Source organism: Amblyomma americanum, chromosome 2 (assembly GCF_052857255.1).
Source record: "Amblyomma americanum isolate KBUSLIRL-KWMA chromosome 2, ASM5285725v1, whole genome shotgun sequence".
NCBI classification, from domain to species: Eukaryota; Metazoa; Arthropoda; class Arachnida; order Ixodida; family Ixodidae; genus Amblyomma; species Amblyomma americanum.
In genome coordinates, this window is record NC_135498.1 from 15,049,038 (window position 1) to 15,072,101 (window position 23,064).

At 46.4% G+C, this 23,064-nt stretch overlaps 1 protein-coding gene across 1 annotated transcript in view; it reads right to left on the reverse strand.

Moving 5' to 3' along the window:
• Positions 1-475: 475 nt before the first annotated feature.
• The window catches only part of LOC144120637 (carotenoid-cleaving dioxygenase, mitochondrial-like), a 69,237-nt gene continuing 46,648 nt past the window's right edge, over positions 476-23,064 (reverse strand). Inside the window, exons 2-12 of the mRNA XM_077653250.1 lie at positions 15,097-15,233; positions 14,371-14,495; positions 13,625-13,766; positions 12,428-12,569; positions 11,925-12,133; positions 10,314-10,471; positions 9,333-9,426; positions 7,378-7,489; positions 6,340-6,440; positions 4,618-4,732; positions 476-2,564 (exon numbers count right to left, since the gene is read on the reverse strand). Of these exons, the coding sequence (XP_077509376.1) occupies positions 2,410-2,564; positions 4,618-4,732; positions 6,340-6,440; positions 7,378-7,489; positions 9,333-9,426; positions 10,314-10,471; positions 11,925-12,133; positions 12,428-12,569; positions 13,625-13,766; positions 14,371-14,495; positions 15,097-15,233 (1,490 nt within the window). The 3' untranslated portion in view covers positions 476-2,409. The remainder of the gene's footprint in view (positions 2,565-4,617; positions 4,733-6,339; positions 6,441-7,377; positions 7,490-9,332; positions 9,427-10,313; positions 10,472-11,924; positions 12,134-12,427; positions 12,570-13,624; positions 13,767-14,370; positions 14,496-15,096; positions 15,234-23,064) is intronic.

A 23,064-nucleotide genomic window follows, 5' to 3' on the forward strand; every position in this document is an offset into this window, starting at 1 on the left:
ACTGTATTTCTCCCATTTACTTTTTTTCTTGCTCCCAGAGTGCACCATGCAACTCAAAGGTTCTCGCTGTTCCTGGGCAACACACATGAACACTAATTGAATTATTGATGGATTGATTGTTTAGATTGATTGATTGATTGATTGATTGATTGATTGTGTTATAAATATACATTTAACGTTATTCTGGTGCTGCTACGCTAGGGACCACCTTGTATTTTTATCAGTTGGGGCAGGCCAAATATGCGGAATATATGCATACCCTGTACATGACAAATACATAGTTCATACAAAGCCCAACGTTCATTTCAGACATCATTCTTACCTTGCGCAGGGATCGGGCACCAAGACAAGTTCGGTGCAGGCGATACACGCACATAAGGGCTTCTGGCTCAATTTCTTTGTGACCGTCACAGAAACAAGCGCACACGTAGGCAAAAAAAAAGTACTAGTAAAGTATGTGAAATAAAATCGTTTCGAAAAAAAAACAAAGAACTTTATTAGCAGACATGGGAACGGAAACGCCCGCTTAGTTATCCCTGCTTTTCCCTCAGCCCGGTAACAATGCCATGGACAACGCCATTTATCACACCTATAGCGACAAACATGCACAACACAAACACTGGGACACAAGCTCGCGTTGGCAATGGCCCTCTCTAGTTCGAAGACAAAGGATGGTCTTAGATCACGTGACAGGTGACGAAGAAAAACATTTGCCCAGGAAGCCGGTAGTCTTTCTTGTGTTGCGCGAAAGTGAGAGTCAGAATCAGTCACAATATGAATTAGTACCAGAGACGTATCATGCACCAAGTCCAAGTGTCTACCTTTTTTTCAATCGCTCCCAGAATCGCTACCAGTGGCAGTCAGATAAACTGTTGAGAGTTGCTCAACAGCTAGTGAACGCTGCCAACCAAAGACGTCAGCGCTCACAGGTGGCGCTCCAACTCTTCACACGCGCGTCAAAAGAGATTCCCGGATGTAGACATGCCCTTTCACAGCAAATCATTAAAAAGCCTTGACATCGCGCTACCTACACAGGACACTTTAGCTTATTCTCAGTATAGCCTTTAAGACAAGATGTAATTTTCAGACAAGTACTAAACCAACAAGGATACTGTTAAAGATTGAGTTGAAAAACAAACAATAATTGGAGGAAAAAACAAATCACTATGATCCAACACAGACTTCTTGTACGCAACTAGTGAATTCACTTTTCTGCATGGCTCTTGACAGTCAAATCAAGTGACTGAAATTAGTGTGTGAGTGCGCAAAAAGTCATGAAAAATCACTTTTCTTGTCAACACAAGTGGCAAGTACTCAAGCGACGAAATAAGAGCCAGACATACGTTACAAGCAAAGAGAAGAGATAATAGCGTATGGAACTCTCGAACGTATATGTATTATGGCTGAATGAATCCATTCTGCCGCTGCTGTATCGCTGTATGCCACGAGTGTTCAGCACTTCCTTGAATCGAGCGCACGAGCATCAGGGACCACATAGCACGCAGCTTCAACCACGAATGTAAAACAACAATAGCGTGTCCGTTGGGCACACTTCAGACTTTATAGATACGGTCTGAAGGCACATAAGTTACAAGTATTTACAGAAAACACAACCCCATGGTATTCGGAATGACGAGAAAATCATTGACGCCGTTGGGTTGTGGAAATATTGACTCGATAATCAGGCACGTTATACAGTGCGTCGTGAGAGCAGTAGGTCGAACACTATCGCGAAACCCAGTCTCTGATTCACCCTGTAAACTACAAGCGCTGTTTCTATCGCGTACTCTGTTTCGCATCCACCGATACTTGCGTTTCTGTGGAATTCTTTTTTTTATTTTTTTTCCGCTACTTTCTTAAGTAGCCACGAAACGTCGAATCTTCGATAGAAAGTGAAATTATCAGGAAGTAAGTCTGTGTTATAGGGCAATGCTCGCGGAGCAATGACCTCCAACAATACTATTACAAAATGTCTCTCACGTCCTACGCAACAACACCCTTATTAGGTAAAATCTACCTATAGGAAACGACGCGAAGCACGCTTATACTGAACACACGTCTTCAAGATACGCCAGCACGCACTGAATATTCGACGCACCCACGCGCTTTGGTTTTGACAAAAGTTCACATCTTTCGCTGGTCCCCCAGTCTTAGCGAGTCAGCAACCAGCCAGCGTCGTAACAGTTGTATAACAAGAAATGGGCAGCTCTTTACACGCGCGTGTCGTCCTAAAGGTAACCACGTAGTACAACAAAAAAGGGCGGAATGGCCGCGCTGAAGAAGGTCAAGTGGAAACTCATTGCATATGCTCAAAATGAAAGACGTCGAGGCAGCCCATTGGGGCCGAGACTGCGTTCACAAGGCGGCGGCGGCAGCAGTCCGAGCGATGCCCTCGAGCGGCGAAGGTCATCAGCTCTTGACGAAGCAGCCGTGGATTGAGGTACAGGCGCGCACTGAGTGGGGCACTTCTGCCCGGGCGATTTCGGTCATCGTCTTGGCGTCCAGCACCAAGAGGAAGTCCGGTCTGCTGTAGTCTGTCTCGTTCACCACCGACAGGAGAACGCCTGCAAGACGGGCGGTATAGACATGCGCGGATATACGGACGTGAGACAGAAGCTTGTCACGCAGCTCAAGCAACGACAAGCAGGCATGCTGAGGGACTATCGGCGCAAGTGAGAGCTTGATGACATGAAACACCTGCTTCTCATAACGACTCGGCTAGGCAGCTTTGCTCAATCGCTCGCTCACTCACTCTGTTGAATGGATAGCTTCCCACTGCTAGGTAAATCCAGGTATCACCGTGTGTGCAACATGAGCTTCGGGAGAGCGACGTGATTATGTGAATTTAACCACGTGATCCCTGACGTCAAACTCGAGTATAAGAATCGCGTGATCACTGACGTCAAACTCGAGTATAGGAATCACTTGGACACGCGATCACGTGATTCTGATACTTAGGCATTAAGCATTAACTTAATGCTTAAGTCAAACATTAAGCGTAACTTAAGCACAAAGTTACGCTATATGGTGACCACGTGATCACTTGGAGTTCTTTACTGTTTACTGGAATCTCAGTACATAGGCACTTTTGCATTTCGCATCCACTGAAATACGGCCACTGCTCCTGGTAGTTGAACGGATGAATTTATTTGAATGAAATTCAAAATGTTGGCACCAGAGGGTTTAAATGTGGCAGTAGGTTGTCTTTATAAACTAAGCCCATTGGTACCACAGTGGCTTAGAACCTCGCTATATTATACACTTTTCTACTCCAGAATGTCTTATTGCTCGTTAATCTGGGGAACAACCACGCAGGGCAATTTTCATAAGCTGATTACTCTACAGAAGCGATTCCTGCGCATATTTGAAAACTATCACGGGCAACCACTATATTTACCGACAGATCCATTATTCAGAAAGTATTCCCTGATGAAGGCTAACCAATTATGCTGTTATAGGCTCTTGCAACATGTTCAGAACCAGAAACTTTACAGCGCAGCAAACCCCGCTGCAGAGTACTGCTTCCGCACACATAGCAGAAAAATCCATATAGTCAGGACAAACTACGGTAGGCAACACGTACAGTTCCAAATACCGTCCCTACTAAATCGCACTGAAAAACTACTTGATTTCAGCAAGCCAATTCCCAAAAGGTTCCTTAAGTATGTAATATTGCCAGAAAACAGTAAATTCATTTGATTTATTTTTCTTGTTTTTTGCTAGCATTTATGACCTTTCAGTGTTTCTTGTTTTATCCCTTTTGTCCGATAAAGAGGGAATCAATTGTTCGCAGTTGTAGTTCTTTATGTAGTTCTTGTTCTATTTGTAGTTCTTGTTTTTTTGCTAGCATTTATGGCCTTTCAGTGTTGCTTGTTTTATCCCTTTTGTCCGATAAAGAGGGAATCAATTGTATGTTTCTGATGCCTGTCTTCTGAATGCATACGGAGCAGAGGCCTTTGTCAGGCTTCTTGCCTTTTGCCTTTGCTCCGGTTTCTGTAAATCACAATGAAACAAATAAAGTGAAGAAAGTATGAATGAATAATACAGTGTGTTAATACAATGTTTGTTAATACAATGTGTTAAGCTATCGGGACTACAAAGTTTAACCAAAGCTAAACCATTGCCAATTGGCACAATCACTCGATCTCTCAGTTGTTCACTGATTCCCTCGTTTATTTCCTCAGTCGTTCACTTCTCCCTTAGTTCCTTCAGCATTACCTCACTCGCTCAGCCAAGCCCTCACTATTAGTATTCAATCATTTACTCCTCACTCGTTCCCTCACATTCATTCATTCACTACTGTTTTGTATAGATTGCTCGTTCCTCACTTTTCTTCTGTTACTCACCAGATCTCTCACCAAGTGCTTTTTCTGAAAGCTTTAAAAAGGCAGAGAGACCGCCTCAGTGCCTAAAAAATTAGAACGCCAGATGGCCAACAGGAACTGCCTCCCAAAGATCAGTACTCTGTCACAAGCAATGTCACCTGAGAACTTCTGAAGAAAAAAACTGTGCATCTGCATCTTTTAACGTGTTGCAGTAACGCGTGATGGAATTGCATTCTGAACACCACGGGCAGATTATCAGCCCAGACCAGTGTGTCTTGTAGAGGACGCTCACCGTCGTCCTCGGAGGCTGCCTCCGGGTTCGGTATGAAGACAGCCTCGCTGGGGAACTGCGTGTCCGACTCCCGCCACAGCTGCATCTCGCGCCTCTGGACGTCCAGCTTGCAGATCTGCGCGCACCGTCCGCGCGTTACGCTTCGCCGAGCTGTACGCAAGCATTAGACAGCTTTAGCACCACCCTACGACAAACACGGCAACTACGGCAACTGCTACCGTGCGGCAAATGTGACTAGGCAAGTCTGGCAACGGTAGCGACGGCAAAGCGTTGCCGTATTTGCCGTACGGCTGTCCCGCTACGCCAGAACTCTCTGTTAGAAGCAAAAAAAAATCAGTCTAGATTGCGACATGAATAGGCATCTAATCACTTAAGCAGATGCTGCAGTCACCAGATTTTCAGTTTTGCAGTGATTATGGGTGTGAATAAAAAGAAATTTAACCTTGAGTGCTCGGAGTTCAGGAAGTCTTTATTAAATAGTGCACGAAATTTGCCGTTGAAAATGACGCAGACGTATAGTATTAACGCCCCTTTTTAGGTAATTACTTTATAATGTGGTCGTGGCGTTGGAATCGTTATAGACGACAAAGCCTGCGCATGTGCAAATTACGTATGGTGCCGGTCTAAGCTGTCTATCTTAATATAACCACAGTAGAAATGAATGACCATCGCACGCTCCCAAAACACAATTGTGGGTTATAAGGTATGCCGTAAGGGCCCCGCATTGATTTCGATCACTCGGAGTTCTTTACTGTTTACTGGAATCTCAGTACACAGGCACTTTTGCATTTCGCATCCACTGAAATACGACCACTGCTCCTGGTAGTTGAGCGAATGAATTTATTTGAATGAGATTGAAAATGTTGGCACTAGAGGGTTGAAATGTTAAGCATGAATAAAGAATACAGCACGTTAATACGAAAACCTTAGAACAGTCCAGCACTAAGACTTACGTGTCTAAAACATTTAGCAACAAAGTAAACCTTCTCGCAAAGTACTTACACTTACACAATAGTTCTAAATACTACTGGCTGTCTTGAAGCTGATAGTCCACAAAATATTCGCAACTGTGATCACGCGACTGTCTAAGGAACGCACAGACTTGTAGTGTTAAACAAATGTTATGTGCACATTATACTCGGTATGAACTGTCTCAACTGTGCGTCACAACGAAATAAACGCAAGCTACACATGCACCTGTAAATGAACAGAGAGAAAGATAAAACGTATGGAACAAAACCCGCGGTACTGTGCTCGAGCGGCCGTGCCAGAACCATATCGCTTTTAGACACTGAGCCGTCGTGAGATATTGCATGCGACATATTCCAGTTCTATTGCAATATGCCCTTATATTGCAATATATTGCAATGTGCTATACATTGCACTTTTCCTTCTAAGAAACAAAGTTCACGAAGGAAACTGAGCACGTGAGGTGACACACGATTCAGCAGATCCTTCAAATGAACTTGGTTGGTAGAGTTCACGAAACAGCCGCCACAGTTATTCATGTTCTAACTACGGCACGGCAAGGCATTTGCGTACCAAACTCGTCAAAAGTGCGGATGTATGGAGGGCCGCATTCCGCCACCATGAGCAAGGGGGGAACATGGGTTACAAGCATGCACAAATGAGTCAGAAGGAAGAAAATCCGCCAGACCGTCAAAGTGACAGCGGTATGACTCTCACGGGGAGAAAGCATCTGCGAAATATATTAGCGGTTACCGCATTTCGGCACTCTCCGAGCCGCTCAAAGTTCCCGCTGCCGTAGGTGTACCGGTAGGGCTTTCCTTGGTACTTGGGGTTAATGGTCGGCAGGTCGTAACCTGTGAGCGGAGAAAAAAAATCATTACTTCTTCACAACTGCGTCCAACTGCATTCATTTGTTGCTTTCATCGACGTGAAACTCGGGATTAAAGGGACGCTAGGACAGCTTCGTTTAATAATTTTACTTATCAAAAATCGATTTCGTGGATGTTTCTGAATGTGATCACCCATTTATCACTGACAAAATTGTATTTAAGAACTGTCCCTCCACTAGATTCAGACTTGTGACGTCTTCACGGAAAAGGACTTCGTAATCACCGTTTTGAAGTAAATGGCTGTGTGGCCTACCCACTGTGATCCGCTACAAAACTGTGTCGACGCACTACAGTTTACCTGCGTTTCATTATTGGCATTTTCAGGCTTATAAAAGCTCCGTTTTCAGTTAAAGCAGAGCGCTTGTCGTTAGGATGCGGTAATCTATCGATACGAACTAACTTCAGTCTGTCCTTCCTTTAAAGGCGACGAATATAAGAAAATACGTGTTTTAAAGGTTACATATATTCACTTGAGCAGATAAGCGTAGGAATATGCTTTCCGGAGCTTTCCCCTGTATCGGTGACTGTTGGCTTCCTGAATTTCTAAATTTTCACTTGAGTAAACTCGAGCCACCCGAACGACAGATCGAAGATAGGAAAGACAAGTCTGTTGACACCTCTTGAGCTCGAATTTAGAAGCAAGAAAAAAAGAAAAATGAGAAAACTCAACACGAGGACACACGGAAAGCATTGAGATTTCCGAGAGGTGGCGTTAAAAGTATTAAAAACAAACCAAAAGTGATTATGACGGCGTGCTGTCGTTTTCATAGCGGTTGTTTCGTACGAAATGTGAATGCACGGTCACGTGGTGCGTGGTAAAGGAATCGTGGCTTGATGGCGCATTCATTAATGCTACACGTGTGCGAACGAGTACAACAGCACAAGAGAGAGAGACGCGCACCTTTGAGTCCCATCTCCTCGTGGGTGAGCCAGATGGTGTTGTTGTCCTGCCGGTAGGCGCCAGCCTCGGTGTAGTCGAGGCTCACCAGGTTTCCCTCCGTGGTGCTGTTGGCCTTTGTTTTGTTTTGTTGTTTATGAAAGGGGCAGACAGGAGAGGGAGCACACAACGAGAACGCGCGCCCAGTTTTTTTTTTTTTTTTACGCGTGCAATATGTGACGCGGCTTAAACGGGGTTAGGGGCAGTCCGTTAGACCACGCTCCCGTCTATGACCCCAAGCAACAACTACTCCGCATGCATCGACGCAAACAGGGCAGAACGTTAGAATGAAACTAGCTAAACAATGTGCTTTTTCAGCGATGCTGGGGCTGCGGAGCAATACTACGCGGGAGTGGACATTCCCCCCCCCCCCCCCCCCCCCCCCCCCCCCCCCCTTCCTTCTGCTCTGCAGTGGCGCGTTTACGACAGAGTCGGCCAAGGGCTTCTCACATCCTGACGAAACCTCGAGGTGTGCAATACCGCCGTCTCCAATCACCTTTCGCTTCTTTTGAGATGAAATTTTTAGTGTGAAGAATGGATACTGCTTGTTAGAGAAACCATAAAGCCCGTACAATGCTAGGTTTTGCTGTCACTCTTTTTGCGCGACGCACAGCGCGATATTTGTAATTTGAGCCGCCAGATGCCGCCTCTGAGTAAGCAGTCCTTAGCGTTGGCTGTTTACACGACGTTATGAGACTGTCTCCTCCTGCTGACGCCGATGGGGAGTTCACATCACCGCGTAATCTTACTCTGTGGCCCGCACACAAAATCGCTTATCTGGGGCGTCTTTTCAACCAGCTCTGCTGCTTATTCTGCTTACCATGATGTCGTTCTCTACGAATCTCTCCAAAACTAATCACTCTGCTCAAAGCACTTTCAGTTGTGCCATAAACTACCACTTCCCTCGAAAAACGAAATTGGGCAGGTGACTGCCGGCACAGTATTGTTGTAGAAGAAAAAAAAAAGAAAGCTTTTTTAGATGCTTATGATGAAGATAAAACAAAAAAGGGCCGGAACACACAACGTTCACTGCCTAGTGCGAGCACAGTGAATTTATTCGATTTGAAACTGCGAACTGCGAGCTAAGAAGCAGAAAGCCATCGCTGGTAACCCGCACCAGATGTTCGCAGCGGAAACTAATCGTTTGTTTACATGTTGATCTGAATTTGAACCTAAATAAAAAAAAAAGAGTTGCTTGTTTTTTGTGATCACCACCGCTGTCGTTATCATGATGATTATGAATTAGGGTTGGTTCTGTGATGTTATTACATGCTGTAAAAGCAGAAAGTGAAGTTGAACATAATCATGAACCGCAAGTCTAGATCACAATAAAAACCCTGCTCGCCGATCTCGACTCAACCCTGTCTCGTGCTAACCGCGGCCAAACCATCTCAGCAAGTTTCTGCATCTTGTATTTCCGCCCAGTTTGCTGCTGTACTCGACCACTCTTTCATTCCCTAGCTATCTAATTATACTTGGACAGGCTCTTCATTATTAGTTCCCAGCTTCAGATATTGTGGCCAAATCCGCAATCTTATCTGAATTTCATTTATGACGATTGCATCAAATCATGTTGTTTATAATCCGTGCTTCTTTTTTCCAATAAGTTGCCATGTACTGTAATCAACGAACGCTGTCACGCAGTTAAGCGTGACAGTACAAAACCTCTTCAGACTTGTAGAGTTGTGTGTAAAGCCTTTCTTTCTCAACTCCTGCAGTCCTAAAGTTGATTTATTTGCGCACCTATAGTTAATTAATGTCATTTACCTGCTGCGTGGAGCCTTTCCGGCCAACTCGGGAACAGTTTATGAGAGTGTAAAGTGTACAGGCCGGGAGACGTGAAGACAGACTGGGCGTATTAAGCAAGCTCTCGTCAGGATGCACAGGCGAAATAATTATAGAATGTCGCTAAAAGATACCTTGCCGACAGGAATCACAAATCGTCGAAAATGTCCCTGGCTGTACGGGTCAAAGTCCTCAGCCGCCGAATTCCGAATCCTGTCCAGGTAATACCTGCACGTAGAAAAAATTTATGCAGACGTGTCAAAGGAGATGCGCAAGCGTAACTATTTGAAACTGGACTTTATTTTTTTGAGCCGGGCTCTCTGAAAGGAGCTCTGGCACAGATCGCTAGGACTGTTTGATATTTTGCAGCACACAATGCGTGACGCATGAAAAGTAAGCTCAAGTTAGTAACACGCAATCGTATGCCATATATTATGAGGCTAACAATGTTCAGACGTCTTCTTATCTCCCACTTGCTCTTAGTGGGCCTATATCACGTATATACTGAATACTTGGAGCGCATCGCGTCATTATTTATTCCAACTGCACCCACCAGTTGCCATGCAGCTTTTTGAATTTTTTTTTTCGCCCATGCCTGACATCTCTGCAGCGCTTCAATGAATAATACATGAAAAGAATGTTTATTGTCGCTGCATTATTTACAGCAGCTGTTATACCTTAATGTTAAACGACCTCGCTCAGCGAAGTTGGTCTATGTGCTCACCCGACCGACTTCTCGCTCAGAGTCTACAACAAATCTGGCTGCACCTCATGGATTGCGGTCGCAGAAAAAAAAAAGTTCCTTTAGGAAGCTTGATGGAGAGGCCATTCATTTCGTTAGAAAGAGGAAACAGCGCGAATACGAAGCAAAAGGAACAGGGTGCGTGCGAGGGCCACATGGTTCCTACACCTCTCAACAAAACAGCGTTGAAACTGGACAGAGTAAAGTGATGATTCAGCTCTTTTGCACTGGCACCCAAATGGCTCGCGACGCGGACTGTTTCGTAGTCGTGACCCGACAGAAACGCAGGAAGGACACATCGGGAGCCGTGTCGTGTATATAGCGCCGTCATACGTCAAAGCTATATCGCAGCGATCGAACCCTTTGTGCCCACCTGTCCATGATGGAGGCGTCCTCGTAGGCGACCATGTCGAAGACGATGTGGCCATCGTCTTCGAAGGCGTTCACCGAGTGGAAGAAGAACAGAGGGTCCGCCACGAACCGAGTACGCAGCACGCTGCCCGTGGTCCGGTCGAGCACTACGAACTTGGTCTGGCGGTAGGGGGCGCGGAAAGCACGAGCCACACGCAGCCAGAGAAATAAGGGGGGGGGGGGGGGGAGAAACAAATGAGGGAGAGAGGAGAAGAGAAAGAGAGAAAAAAAGAGTGAAAGGCCAGTAAGTTTGTGTCAACCTTCAGGACACATCGTCGAGTTGTTGGTCTTTCTTTCTGGCTACTGTGGAATGCGCTTCCGCACACTTCACCCTGGCAAGTCTGCTGATAACTAAAGAGAGGAAAACGCCAGCTATATGCATAACGCGGTGGTTAGAACAACAAGCTATGCGGCAATAAGGAGCGGATCCGGGCGCCCTGTATGCGAGACACGTAGCTTAGTCATATGACCCCTTATGTAATATATGAAAAATGGGAGCTCATAAGAGTCTAAAACACTTTTCTTATGCCACATCTGCCTGTAGGAGAGTCAGCGCTGTGCAGGATTATTGTGCATCGCAACACTTCGAACCCAAATCAATCCAATTTTCGTTATTAGCAGAAATGGGTTCTTTGGCTCTTCCTGGCTATGCTGATGTTTTTCCGGTAGCAAAACACGCATATTATTGCTGAGAAAGTCGCATTTAGAGATTCAAACTCAATTCAAACTCTTGAGTTGTACACCGAACTACACTCCGTGATCACCATTAGAAGTGAATGGTGGTGTAGCCTAGCCTCTGGGATCCGCGCGGAAAGACTGCCTTCACATACCGCGATTTTCTTGCCAAGTAGGCTGGAGATGGCGACACGTGTATATCATTTTTTTTGCTTTTTGTAGCTTATGAAAGCTCCATTCTCTGTTAAAGTAGCGTTCTTGTCGTTATAATGCGGTAATCTTACTGGTCAACTTCAATTCCTCCTCAGTGTATCCTTAAGGAGTCGACGTGGCACACAAACTTCTGCCTGAACCCCCATAAAAAAAAAATCACCCTAGGTCACATCATTAAGGTTGCGAACTGGGCGAGTTGGTACTGATTCATATTTAAACAGCGCAATAAAACAAGGTAAAAGAATGCAGCGCGAAAAAAAAACAAGGACGAACAGAAGTGGACAGGACAGGGCGCTGACTACCAACACATTTATTCAGAAAGATGAGCAGCTTATATAACGCAGTCCTTGTTTTTTTTTCGCGCTGCATTCTTTTACCATGTTCACTGACCAACAAGCCCAAACAGCCGCTTTAGTTCAATAAACCAACGGAACACAACCAGGTGTCCATTCTTCGTTGTGTTCCGTTGTTTTATTGCGCTGTTCAAATATGAATCAGTAGGTCACATCAGCTCACGAGAAATATTGTTTATACTTGTATGCTGCTTATAACGTCCAGTTCCGTAGCTGAGCGTTAGTGCATTGCAAGATGCTGCACGATCTACAAGGTAAGCTCTATTGGCTGTATTCGGAAAACTCGTTTCGCTTATTCTGACGCGGTGTCCAACTCGGCTGAAGAATATCACCTTCTCCTTGGGCGCCCAGTCGAAGCAGTCCTTGAAGGAGTAGCCCTTGATTCGCGACCCGATCAGGCGCATGGTGTTGACCAGCAGAGGCTGCTCGACGAACACCACGTAGTTGCGCGTCATGCCGAAGCTGTGGTAGTAGCTGAACGTCGTCTTCCAGCTCGACGGGATGTGGTACGCCACCGACGCTCGCTTGAGGCCCGTGCAACCTGCGCGAACGGCACGTGACTGTTAAGGCACTGCAGCCACGGTACGGCAAGCCGCACTGCAAGGTCAACAGCACATTCGCCCGACGTCACTCTTCGAAAACCAAGAGCCGATCGCGGCCACTGCTTAATTGTGAGATAGTTATTAAATTCAACTCTGTATTGCGCTTTGGGCGACCTTTAACTTTTAAAAGTCATATTCAGCGTAAGATAGTGGACGGAATTAGAGGCATGGCTGACGAAAGGCTTGAAATGCAAACAAAATGCGTTCACGGAATCTACCGCCAAGTGTCGCACCTTTTCCTGGCGCTGGTATCTTGATGATATGGTACTTAAGGCCAGATATGAAGCTGGCGCCCAGGTTGTAGCTGGTGCCGTCCTCCTGGGTGATGGGGTGCGCGCTGGCCAGGTTCACCGACACCAGCTTGTTCACGTCGAACTAGAAATGGAAGAAAAAACATCACTGAGGTTCGGCCTAATGGGGAACGTGCGCTGTCAAGGTGGCACTGCAATTGTTCCATTCCGTGACTCAAAACTGCTTTTGTCAGCCGCTTGGGCCGCTGCAAACGCGAGAACACATTCTGCGCGATTAGATACCCGCGTTTTGCTGGCAGCATTCATTGCCTAGCTTCTCTCTGAGTAGCCCAGATAGCTGACGCACGGCACGTGCGCCTTCTACAGCGCGCGGAGGTCCACGCCAATAAGCGCCTGAAGGTGGCGCGGAAAAGTACTAATAGTACTGCCCAAAACTGCTTGCTCTTCTCGCCAGGCTGTGTGTTATGGCGCTGCAATCGTCACCTCAAACTTCAGCGCAAGTTCACCATAGGCCTTTTTTGCGCGCATCCATATTTACACGGGGTTGTGCCAGAAGCGTTCTGATTGGCGGATTTTATACGGACATCTACTTCGCATGCACAGCACAGTCCAACAATCACGCACACTCAAGCAAGCTGCAAACATTGAAAAGGTCTATAAGTAACTCAAAAGGTTAAACAAGCGCTTGCGGTTGGTATAAATTCTACCTAGTTTGAAATCCGCAGTTCAAATTTTAACTGGAAAATATGGAAGGATACAGATTCATACCGTCAAGGTGCAGACAGTGCAGTCAAAGTACTAAGGTTTGAACTTTTCGATACAAGCAATTGCGACAGCACCTATAGCTAATGTATGGCTATTCTTGAGTAATATTCGGCAGAATCGATTGAAATACGTTCTTTATTAAATCTGTTTTACAAGAAGAAAATTTATGTTATAGAAACTATGCTTAGTCGCATGACCGTTACAAGCGTAGCGAGAGGTTCAAAACCAGAAAATCTTACGGTTACACGCGTTAAAGCTCGCAAAGAACGCCCCTTGAAATGCACGGTGAATGTGTCGCAGTATTATGTGCTACAAACTAAAAGGTTGTTGGTGCTCAGGTGGCTTAGGAGTGAATGCCGCACAGAGTGGCAGTCCAAACTAGGCGCCGTGCCTATAGTGGCGACACACACGTACCCTCTGGATAGCCTCCAGCGAGTCCTGGTCGACCTTCCACACGAAGCACGTCTCCGACGTGCAGAACAGCTCGTCGCCGAGCGTGTACACGTTGCCGAAGTTGTTGTCCGTCAGGTCGCTGGGCACGAGGGCCGCGAAAAACCTGCGTGTTTCACTCGAGGTCCAAGCGTCTGCACGGTTACTCGCATCTAGCGACTGTGCAGGTGCGCTTGTGGCAGGTCTCGTTCAAGCAAGTAATCTTCGGCATAACGATGTGCGAATCTACTCTATTACGGGAAAGTGTCTAGTGTATGGATGAGCCAAGAACTAGAAACCAATCCCATCTATAGACAATTAGGAAGCCTGCAAAACCCTTTGCGTCGACGGCCGATTTATAAATCTTGATTCTGGTGGGTGTTCATTATGGCTTTTCTTTTTGGCTTGTGCTCGACTGCAGAATTCTCGCGGTGAGTTCGCATACACCACATATACCACGCATACAGCAGTGTAAAGAGTTCGTTGACGCCCCGATTCTAGCAGTTTATTGTTGGCCGGCAACTTGGTTTTGGAAATGACACCTCTTGAAATCGCTACCATACTTCCCTGTTTATCGTCGCTGATAAGACATAAAAGGGTCCACTTCAGTAAAATACATCTCTGCAGCTCTAGTTATACCTAAGGTTGACCAACTGGAGTGCATCAGGTAGAGATTATTGATAATAAACACATGTCATAGTCTAGAAAACTAATCTGGAGACCGCACCCACCTGGAGAATATGTTCTTGCACGGGTCCGGATAGCACTTGGTACCGAACTCTGTAACCACGGGTCGGTTTACAGTGCTCATCTTCTTGTACGCTTCCGAGTCTAGATAGCGGGAGCTGTAGTACACCTGCATGGAGATCAGCTTGATGGGAAAGCCTGGGCCACTTTCGTTCAGGGTGCAACAATGAGCTAATAAGCTCGAAGAAAAAAATGAGCGCATTCAAGAGGCGTTCACACGAAAGACGAGAGGATTGCATCTTGTGTTGACAGCTTTTTTTTTAAATCTCTCTACTGCAACTAAGCCAGCAGAAAGCATTACAACAATACACATCACGTATGATTGTCATAACGTATAGTCACGCAGAAATGCGCATTGTCATTTCACGAAGACCGCGTCAAGAATTTCACAGTTGCCTGTTTCATCAGATCCCTCTGGCTCTATCCACCTTCAACTATGCTGACTCGGAATTCCTCATCTGTAGCGTCACATTCTTGAGTGCAATAAAACCCGTGAGCTGTGGCTTCGCAAGGAGAGACGATGACACAAACAGTTCATCTACGGTGAGACAGTTCGCAGGATGAGGCTATAAAAGACGATCCCTGCCGCACCACTAATGCATCGCGGGTTAGCGGTGAGAGAGAATATGACGTGAGGTTAAAAGGACGAACCTTTCCCGCTGTGCGCCAATCTCTGCCTGCGCATGCGCAGAAAGTGGTGCCACCCTCACCTTCCCCTTGTGCATTTCGTAGGCGGAGAGGATGGCGGCGCCGTCGAACCAGTGCTCGAGGGAGAAGCCGCCGCCCAGCTCCCACATGCCAGGTCCCAGCCGGAACAGCTTGCCGCTCACCCACTCGGGGATCTGACCTGCAGCAGCAGCACAGCGGGGGGGGGGGGGGGGGGGGGGGGGGGGGGGAAGCATAACGTAGGCCTTTTAAACTGACATTGAGAAAGGCATTTGCATTTGCAGGGCTGTAAATAGCATTGTCTATTGTAATTATGGAACGTATTTATTAGTTTACAATGCATCCCCTGGTGTCTCATGTAGACTTGACGATGATTGTGGATTTTTATGGCGCAAGGGCATCTATGGCCAAAGCGCGCTATGGCACAAGGTACTTTCTTCTACTCAAGGTGGTGTCAAAGACCCATTTACCAAGCATTTCACCCCAGATAAGCCGAGCACCAGACCAGGAGAAAGCCTGTACCCACTGTATCACCGGTGGGTACCAGGCGGCACTGGAGATCTAACCGCGCATCTCCCGCATGCGAGGCGGATGCTCGACCACTTGGCCACCGCTACGGTAACTCATATAAACTGGCGAGGCCCGTCAAGCTTTCCACGACAGAACGCTCTTAGAACGAAAGTTGTCAGTCATTGAGTGAACGAAATAGTTTCAGGTCGAGTTCCCGGGTTCGAACCCGACCGCGGCGGCTGCGTTTTTATGGAGGAAAAACGCTAAGGCGCCCGTGTGCTGTGCGATGTCAGTGCACGTTAAAGATCCCCAGGTGGTCGAAATTGTTCCGGAGCCCTCCACTACGGCAGCTAATTCTTCCTTTATTCTTTCACTCCTTCTCTTATCCCTTCTTTTACGGCGCGGTTCAGGTGTCCAACGATATATGAGACAGATACTGCGCCATTTCCTTTCCCCCCAAAAAACCAACCAATTATTAAAGGTTAAAGTGTGCCAGCAGTGAATGGAGTCCCTATTCCAGGACCCCAGTGGGCCTCGGCGACCGCCCATGTTCGCTGGGCCAGGCTGAGATGCGATTTTATTGAGAGGCAGGTCAACCGCTCGATCATCTGACGAGGCGGGGCTGCGGTTGGGGTAAATGCCCTGGATGTTCGAGCATTGCCGAGTGATGTGATCACGTGTGGTGCCTCCTCACAGCTGCTAGAGCCTCAAGTGCAGTGGTCACGGACTCGTCGGCAGAGAGGAGCAAGTGATGAGGAGGGGAAAGCTCTGCCTATTGGTCGGCGCCAGGTGCCTACCAGCGCGAGTCTCTTGGTGTACGACACACGACTTTGCATGTCACATCTCTTCTTTGTTCGCCCGTGTATTCAATACGTGCTTTCAAAGTCTAAATACCAACTCGCCGAAGCCAACATATTAATTCTTCCTTCTTTGTCCTCGTTGCTGATCTGTGTAACGCACTCTGTGCCTGGCGGCCGATGATGGCAGAAAACCCTGCTGCCGAGCGAGCGTTACGACTTGCTCAAGACACGGACACCCCGCATTTCACGCAGAGCAGAATGCGAGCCGGCAGACGTATAGGCTTCAGGACCCCGCAGTTCGTGCCGCCCAAGTTCAGGCGTCAATACTCCACAGAGCGTACTGTAGAGTCCGAAGCAAGCAAGCGCCGGAGGCAACCCTTATAAAAGTGGTCTATAGGCTTTATATAGACTTTTTATAGGCTATATAGCCACATTTTAGACTTTTCCTTCTGTCATAGACAGTCTATAGACCATCTATAGACTTAAGTCTATAAGCGCCTTAATTTTCTTTTGTCTATAGGCGATCTATAGATTATCTATAGACTAAAGTCTACAACAGCCTTAATATTCCTTTGTATATAGACGGTCTATAGACTATCTATAGACAAAAGTCTATAACCGCCTTAAATTTCTTTTGTCAATACATATGTATATTGCCCCGCCGCGGTGGGTCAGTGGTTAGGGCGCTCGACTACTGATCCGGAGTTCCCGGGTTCGAACCCGACCGCGGCGGCTGCGTTTTTATGGAGGAAAAACGTTAAGGCGCCCGTGTGCTGTGCGACGTCAGTGCACGTTAAAGATCCCCAGGTGGTCGAAATTATTCCGGAGCCCTCCACTACGGCACCTCTTCCTTCCTTTCTGCTTTCACTCCCTCCTTTATCCCTTGCCTTACGGCGCGGTTCAGGTGTCCAACGATATATGAGACAGATACTGCGCCATTTCCTTTCCCCCAAAACCAATTATTATTATACATATGTATATAGACTATTTACATACTGAAGTCTGTAACAGCCTTAATTTTCTTTTTCCTGTAGACGGTCTATAAACTATCTATCGACCGGATATAACCGGATCAATGTCCTTTCGTCTGTAGACAGCCTATAGTCCGTCAATAGACTAATGTCTATAAGCGCCTTAATTTCCTTTTGGCTATAGACAGTCTATAGATTATCTATATAGACTGAGCCTATAACAGCCTTAATTTCTTTTAATTTATAAACAGTCTATAGACACTTCATAAAGTCAATAACAGGCTTATAGTCTATAGATAGTCGATAGTCTAAAGAACAGTCTATTACAATCCCAATTTCTTTTTGTCTGGCAATCGATACACTGCCTTTAGACTAAGTCCAGAACAATGTCATTTTTTTTTTTGCACTGCATGCTGAGGGGAACTGCATCGAATACTGCAACTATGGCTTGAGTCCTCCACCTCCTTCGCTAATCCGAAAAAAAAAACATGTGTGGACAATGCAACGCCCTCCTGTATATTGTTTTAAAAGCATTGAAAAGCTCCTTTTCGTTATACCGTGACGTATATTGAGAATACAATTCAAGAATATTTAATGCTAGCAGGTAAAGCGATGAAAGGCTGCCATTACTGAAGTATGGGTGCCCGCAAACTGGATTACATCAAATGAACACGCTCTGCCTTACAGGAATCGCTCGAGACAATTATATTCCATCTTTTAAACGTTACTGTCCAACGCTTAATCCAGAAACATATGATCAGCAATTCTATATTTCTTTTTGAAACGTCGTAAAAATAAAGGGGAAAAGACGGGTGTGAGAAGGATGTGCTCATCTCTTAGAAACACCGTTTAAAGAGTCTCGAAGAGCATAGACCTCTGCGCGATTAACATCTGTCATTTATACCTTTGCAGTTCGCATTAACGCGAAAAAGTGCTGCGACGCAACAATCACAAAGCCAGTATTTTTTCCTTTCTCCCCGTCCACCTGCTGCTTCGTAGCAGGTGACACGCTCATGTCGCCCATACCAGTCTTCTAAACACAAATACACGCAACAAATACGTTAGGCTTTGCAACTTTTCAGTTATTATTCGAAAAGTGTGCCACATAACTATTCGGAGGAAGATGCGGCGCGTATGGACAAAGCAGTTCGGTTTCGGTTTTGTTTTCGCGAAAACAATAAGGTTTTTAAAGCGCGAGTAGAGAATTTAGGCTTATAAGCCAATTTCCCTCTGTGGTCTTGGATACCAGATCAAGCTACACAAGGTAAGAGTGCGAGCGGTAAAGATACGACCGTGAAATGGGTTTCTGTTTCACGTAATACCCATCTTACGGCAATACGGCGGAAAATCATTCGGGCTGCAAACAACTGCGTGCGCGGATGTGTCGGTGTCGTCGGCGTGTTTTCTCGTGGATCATGTTTTCATCGAAATCCAACTTAATCGTCCACTTACGGTAAGTCTACGCGATTATTTTTTATTCGTTTGGTCTCCTAAATCACTCTGAGCAGAGCTGTGTGTGCAGAACAGATTGCGTGCGCAGCGATAAACTTCCTATCGTCGTTTTTATGCGGCGTTTTAAGGAGCGGAAGCCACCGGTTTATCGAAGAATGCAGCTTATGTCTGTGCCGCCATGTCTTTCCTAACGCGTGGAAAGGCAGACGTTGCGAAACCCGTGACGGTAGCCCGCTCCTCGCGAGCTGTCTGCTGGCTTTTGCGTGTTGCAAGGTTGATGCGCGCCCATAAATATCCCTTAGCCCGTGAATGACGGCCGAAATTGAACTGTGCGTGTGTTAGCGCCGAGTGAGTTCGATTTACTTGGCACATCCGGAAACGCACACTCACGTTCTGAGGTGGATTACTTTTATTTTTTAATCTTCGTGTTATCTACTGTCCGGACCATGGAACGCCGTTCATTGATAGGTGTGCTTTGCGTGTTACATGTAGACGCTTGCTTGGTACGCATCGTGGACTGCGACGTTTCACCGAATATGATCTGTAACGCTATAGACTGGAACACGGGACGTTTGTCAAAGCTGTTGTCATGCGACGCTAGAGGAATGCTTATAGTGTGATGGTTGAATAAAAGTCATCGCCGGCACGAATGGCCGGCGTCTACAAATACCGCAAAGAACCTACGAGCTGCGTCCCGTCTTCCCTTTCATTGCACACGTCTGGGTTCGTCCATCCCTGTTATCCGAGCCATTGGCCGCCGCCGCTGGCCTGCGGGCACTTCATTTTGAAAGCTCAGTATAGGTCGCCTCGACAAGAGTCGCCTTACATTTCGTTCCGAGAGGCTCGTTCATAAACCTCGCTCACGCGTGCCGAAATTTCTAGAATTGCATTTGTGCGAGAGGCACAGTGTGCGTTTCTGATCTTAGACTGCTACATCATGAAAACGTTAATGTAACTCGGCGCTTATTTGCGCCACGAATACAATTCAGCTCGCGCTGCGTTATTACGGCTGCGCCTGTTGATAAAGACGTTGTTTCATTGAAATAGTTCCTACTTTTAGCGCGTTAGTTGATTTTGCTAGCAGCGTTAGGTTAGGGTGCCTGCTTGCAAGAACCACCTCTTTATACTGCTCTGTTCGGGCTGCACTTGAAGGAAAAACTAAGTGAATTTGAGACGGTATTTCATCGTGACAGTAATGTGTAGGTTGTTTCAAGTGCGTGTTCGCTTTTGAAACAGCGCAGCTCTAGCCATTATGGGCTGTTTCAGTTATTCTGGATAATGAGCGCGGCAGGAAGCGCTGCAACCCGCTTGTTTCTAAGAGCGCGCGCTGATGTATGAGTACTCTGTTCAGTCTTTGTGCTTATGGGCGCAAAACTGCGGTAAACTGGTTCGCAGTCTGCCTGGTATGTATTGCATGGCTTGTGCCGGTTGGAGTGTCGGCGTATGTACGAGAATTCACGCAGGGTATTTTGAAACGCTTGTCCAATAGCGGGTATAAGAATAAATGCTGCAATATTCTCCTGTTGGTATCTGTGCGTAACGAGCACTGAATGTGCATTTTATGGGAGTGGCATTCTCTACAGCTCGTAGCGAGTCAATGCTGATATGTAGCACAATTCTTCGAAGCCATCTGTTCCAGTTAACGCCAAAGGTATGCCATACAGAGATGAGTATCGGCAGCAGGTATTCAACGTAGAAGTGGAGTGCTCTAGGCATTATTGGTCTTATTTACAATGTTTTATGAAAAACCACTTAAAAGTTGTCATCCGTATTTACTGATGTGATAAAGCGGGTGCGATGGCGCAATGATTATTATGTTAATCTTTAAGCAGGAAATTGCCAAAGAAAATATCTATGATAATTGTAGGGGAAGCTCTTTGTTGTTTGAGGCCAGGAACGACCAGGGGAGAATTTTTTTATGCGGCGCATGATAACTACATTGTAATGTATAGAAAATACTCTCCAATGAGCCTGGCTGAACCAGCACCCCCTCTGTATGGCTGAACACTTGATACTTTTCTGTAAAGGGCTCCACCCTACAGTGTAAAGCAGCGGGGCTGATTTATCCAATACATTGGGGTTCAAGGACAGTGAAGGGAAAGTAGATTTTAAGCGGGTAGAAGTAACCAAGCGAAGGTTATCTGATTGGTAGCTAAAATAAAGGGAAGAGTAAACTTTCATGTCATGGCTAGGTGGCTTGAACCACCGCCCGATTTAAATGGTTCAGCCTTATCCACCCATCCATACATCCATCCATCTGGTGACATGGAAGATGGAGGCTCGATCCCGGCCTCGGTGGTCGTATTTTGCTAGAGGCTAAATGCTGGAGGCCTGTGTACTATGCGATGCCAGGGCACGGTAAAAAAAACTGCAGGTGGTCGAAATTATGCGCGGCCTTTCACTGCGGCGTCTCTCACAGCCTGAGTCAGCTTGGGTCTTTGAGCCCCATAAAACCAAACCAAAAGATCAAGATCGCCTTTCTAGAATGGAATTATATAGTTATAGTTGGTTTTTTGGGGAAAGGATATGGCGCAGTATCTGTCTCATATATCTTTGGACACCTGTACCGCCCCGTAAGGGAAGGGATAAAGGAGGGAGTGAAAGAAGAAAGGAAGAAATAGGTGCCGTAGTGGAGGGCTCCGGAATAATTTCGACCACCTGGGGATCTTTAACGTGCACTGACATCGCACAGCACACGGGCGCCTTAGCGTTTTTCCTCCATAAAAACGCAGCCGCCGCGGTCGGGTTCAACCCGGGAACTCCGGATCAGTGGTCGAGCGCCCTAACCACTGAGCCACCGCGGCGGGTAGAATGGGATAGCCAGGATATGCCTTGTGTTTTAAAGCACGCGTGTGGAGATAGAGTTAGAATATTATTTTTTTCCTTCGCGCAGTGCAGGTAAACATGCCCGGATGACTGACTGCTGAGAGCAGATCGCAAGCATGCTTCTGAGGAAACTAGTTGGACCGTTACTTTCAACATTTTTTTATATAAAAGGGTGCATTCTTATGATGCATGCATTGCATATTGCCAGCCTGGATTGCTTGGAAATAAACTGAATTTGTAAGTATATTGATCGTCATGGTAATTTGTGAAGACTGTGTGGTGACCTTTTCCAACGATTGTAGACTGTCTATCTATAGATAGTTGATAGACAACATTCTACTGAAGGGTTTAGTAGGCAGAGGTTTGTAGACTGTCTATAGACAAAGGTCGATAAAATTTTCAGGCGATACACGTACGGAATGTCCATAGATAGTATAGACCTGTCTACTTGACCGGTACACTTTTGCCTATAGAATGTATATAGACAGAAATCTGCAGGAAGTGCATCGCCTCAAGTCTGTAGATCGTCTATAGACCTGTCTGCTAAACTTAGTAGACATTTGTGTATAGGTTCTACAGACAGAAATCTGTAGGAAGTGTATAGCCGTAGGTCTGTAGACTGTCTATAAACCTGCATCTATTAGACTGAGTAGAAATTGGTTTATAGACTGTCTTTAAAGAAAATACTAAAAATGTCTGGCCATAAATCTATAGACTGGCTATAGACTAGTCTATATGATTTGTCTATAGAAGTCTATATACTTCATCGACTAAAGTCTATAGGCAGTCTCTAGACTAACGAAATTTTTTGTAAGGGAAGTGGAAACCGAAGCAGTCACAAAGCCATTTCACAAGAAATTTCAGGACCACCCAATTTGGTTACAGCTGCCACGTGTGTGATCGCCTGTGGCTCAGCAGTGACCTAAAGGCATTACTCGGGGGGTTTACATGAGCCCGACAAAAGTCGGGTTAAGTCGGCTGTCGGGCAGAAAACCGGTTGTCGGGCTCATGTATACGCTAGGGGGTCGAGATGAGTGATCGTCGAGTCGAGTTGGGCCAGCGCGACTGCAGGAGGCGGGTTGACTCGTCCCGCCGTTGGCCCGGCCCGGTTTTAAAGAGCATGTATATGCTGCCGCATCGGGTTAGCGCATCCTCTCTGGTCTGGCGGCGCTGCGCAAGCCTGGGCGCTCCTCCTCCTCTTCTAGCATCCGCGCGTGGTTTGCTTGCTCGACGCTAGGGGTAGCGGCGATCTCTGCCCGACAGAAAACGGGTTCATATAAACGCGGTCGCGTCGGGTGGTCAGCCCGACATCTGGCGCGCCCCTACTCGACCCGCCGCTGTCGTGCTCATGTAAACAAGGCTACTGTGGGCTTCCCGTTGTATGCTGAAAGGAAGCGGTTCCGACTGTCGAGTAATAATAATAATAATAATAATAATAATTGGTTTTTTGGGG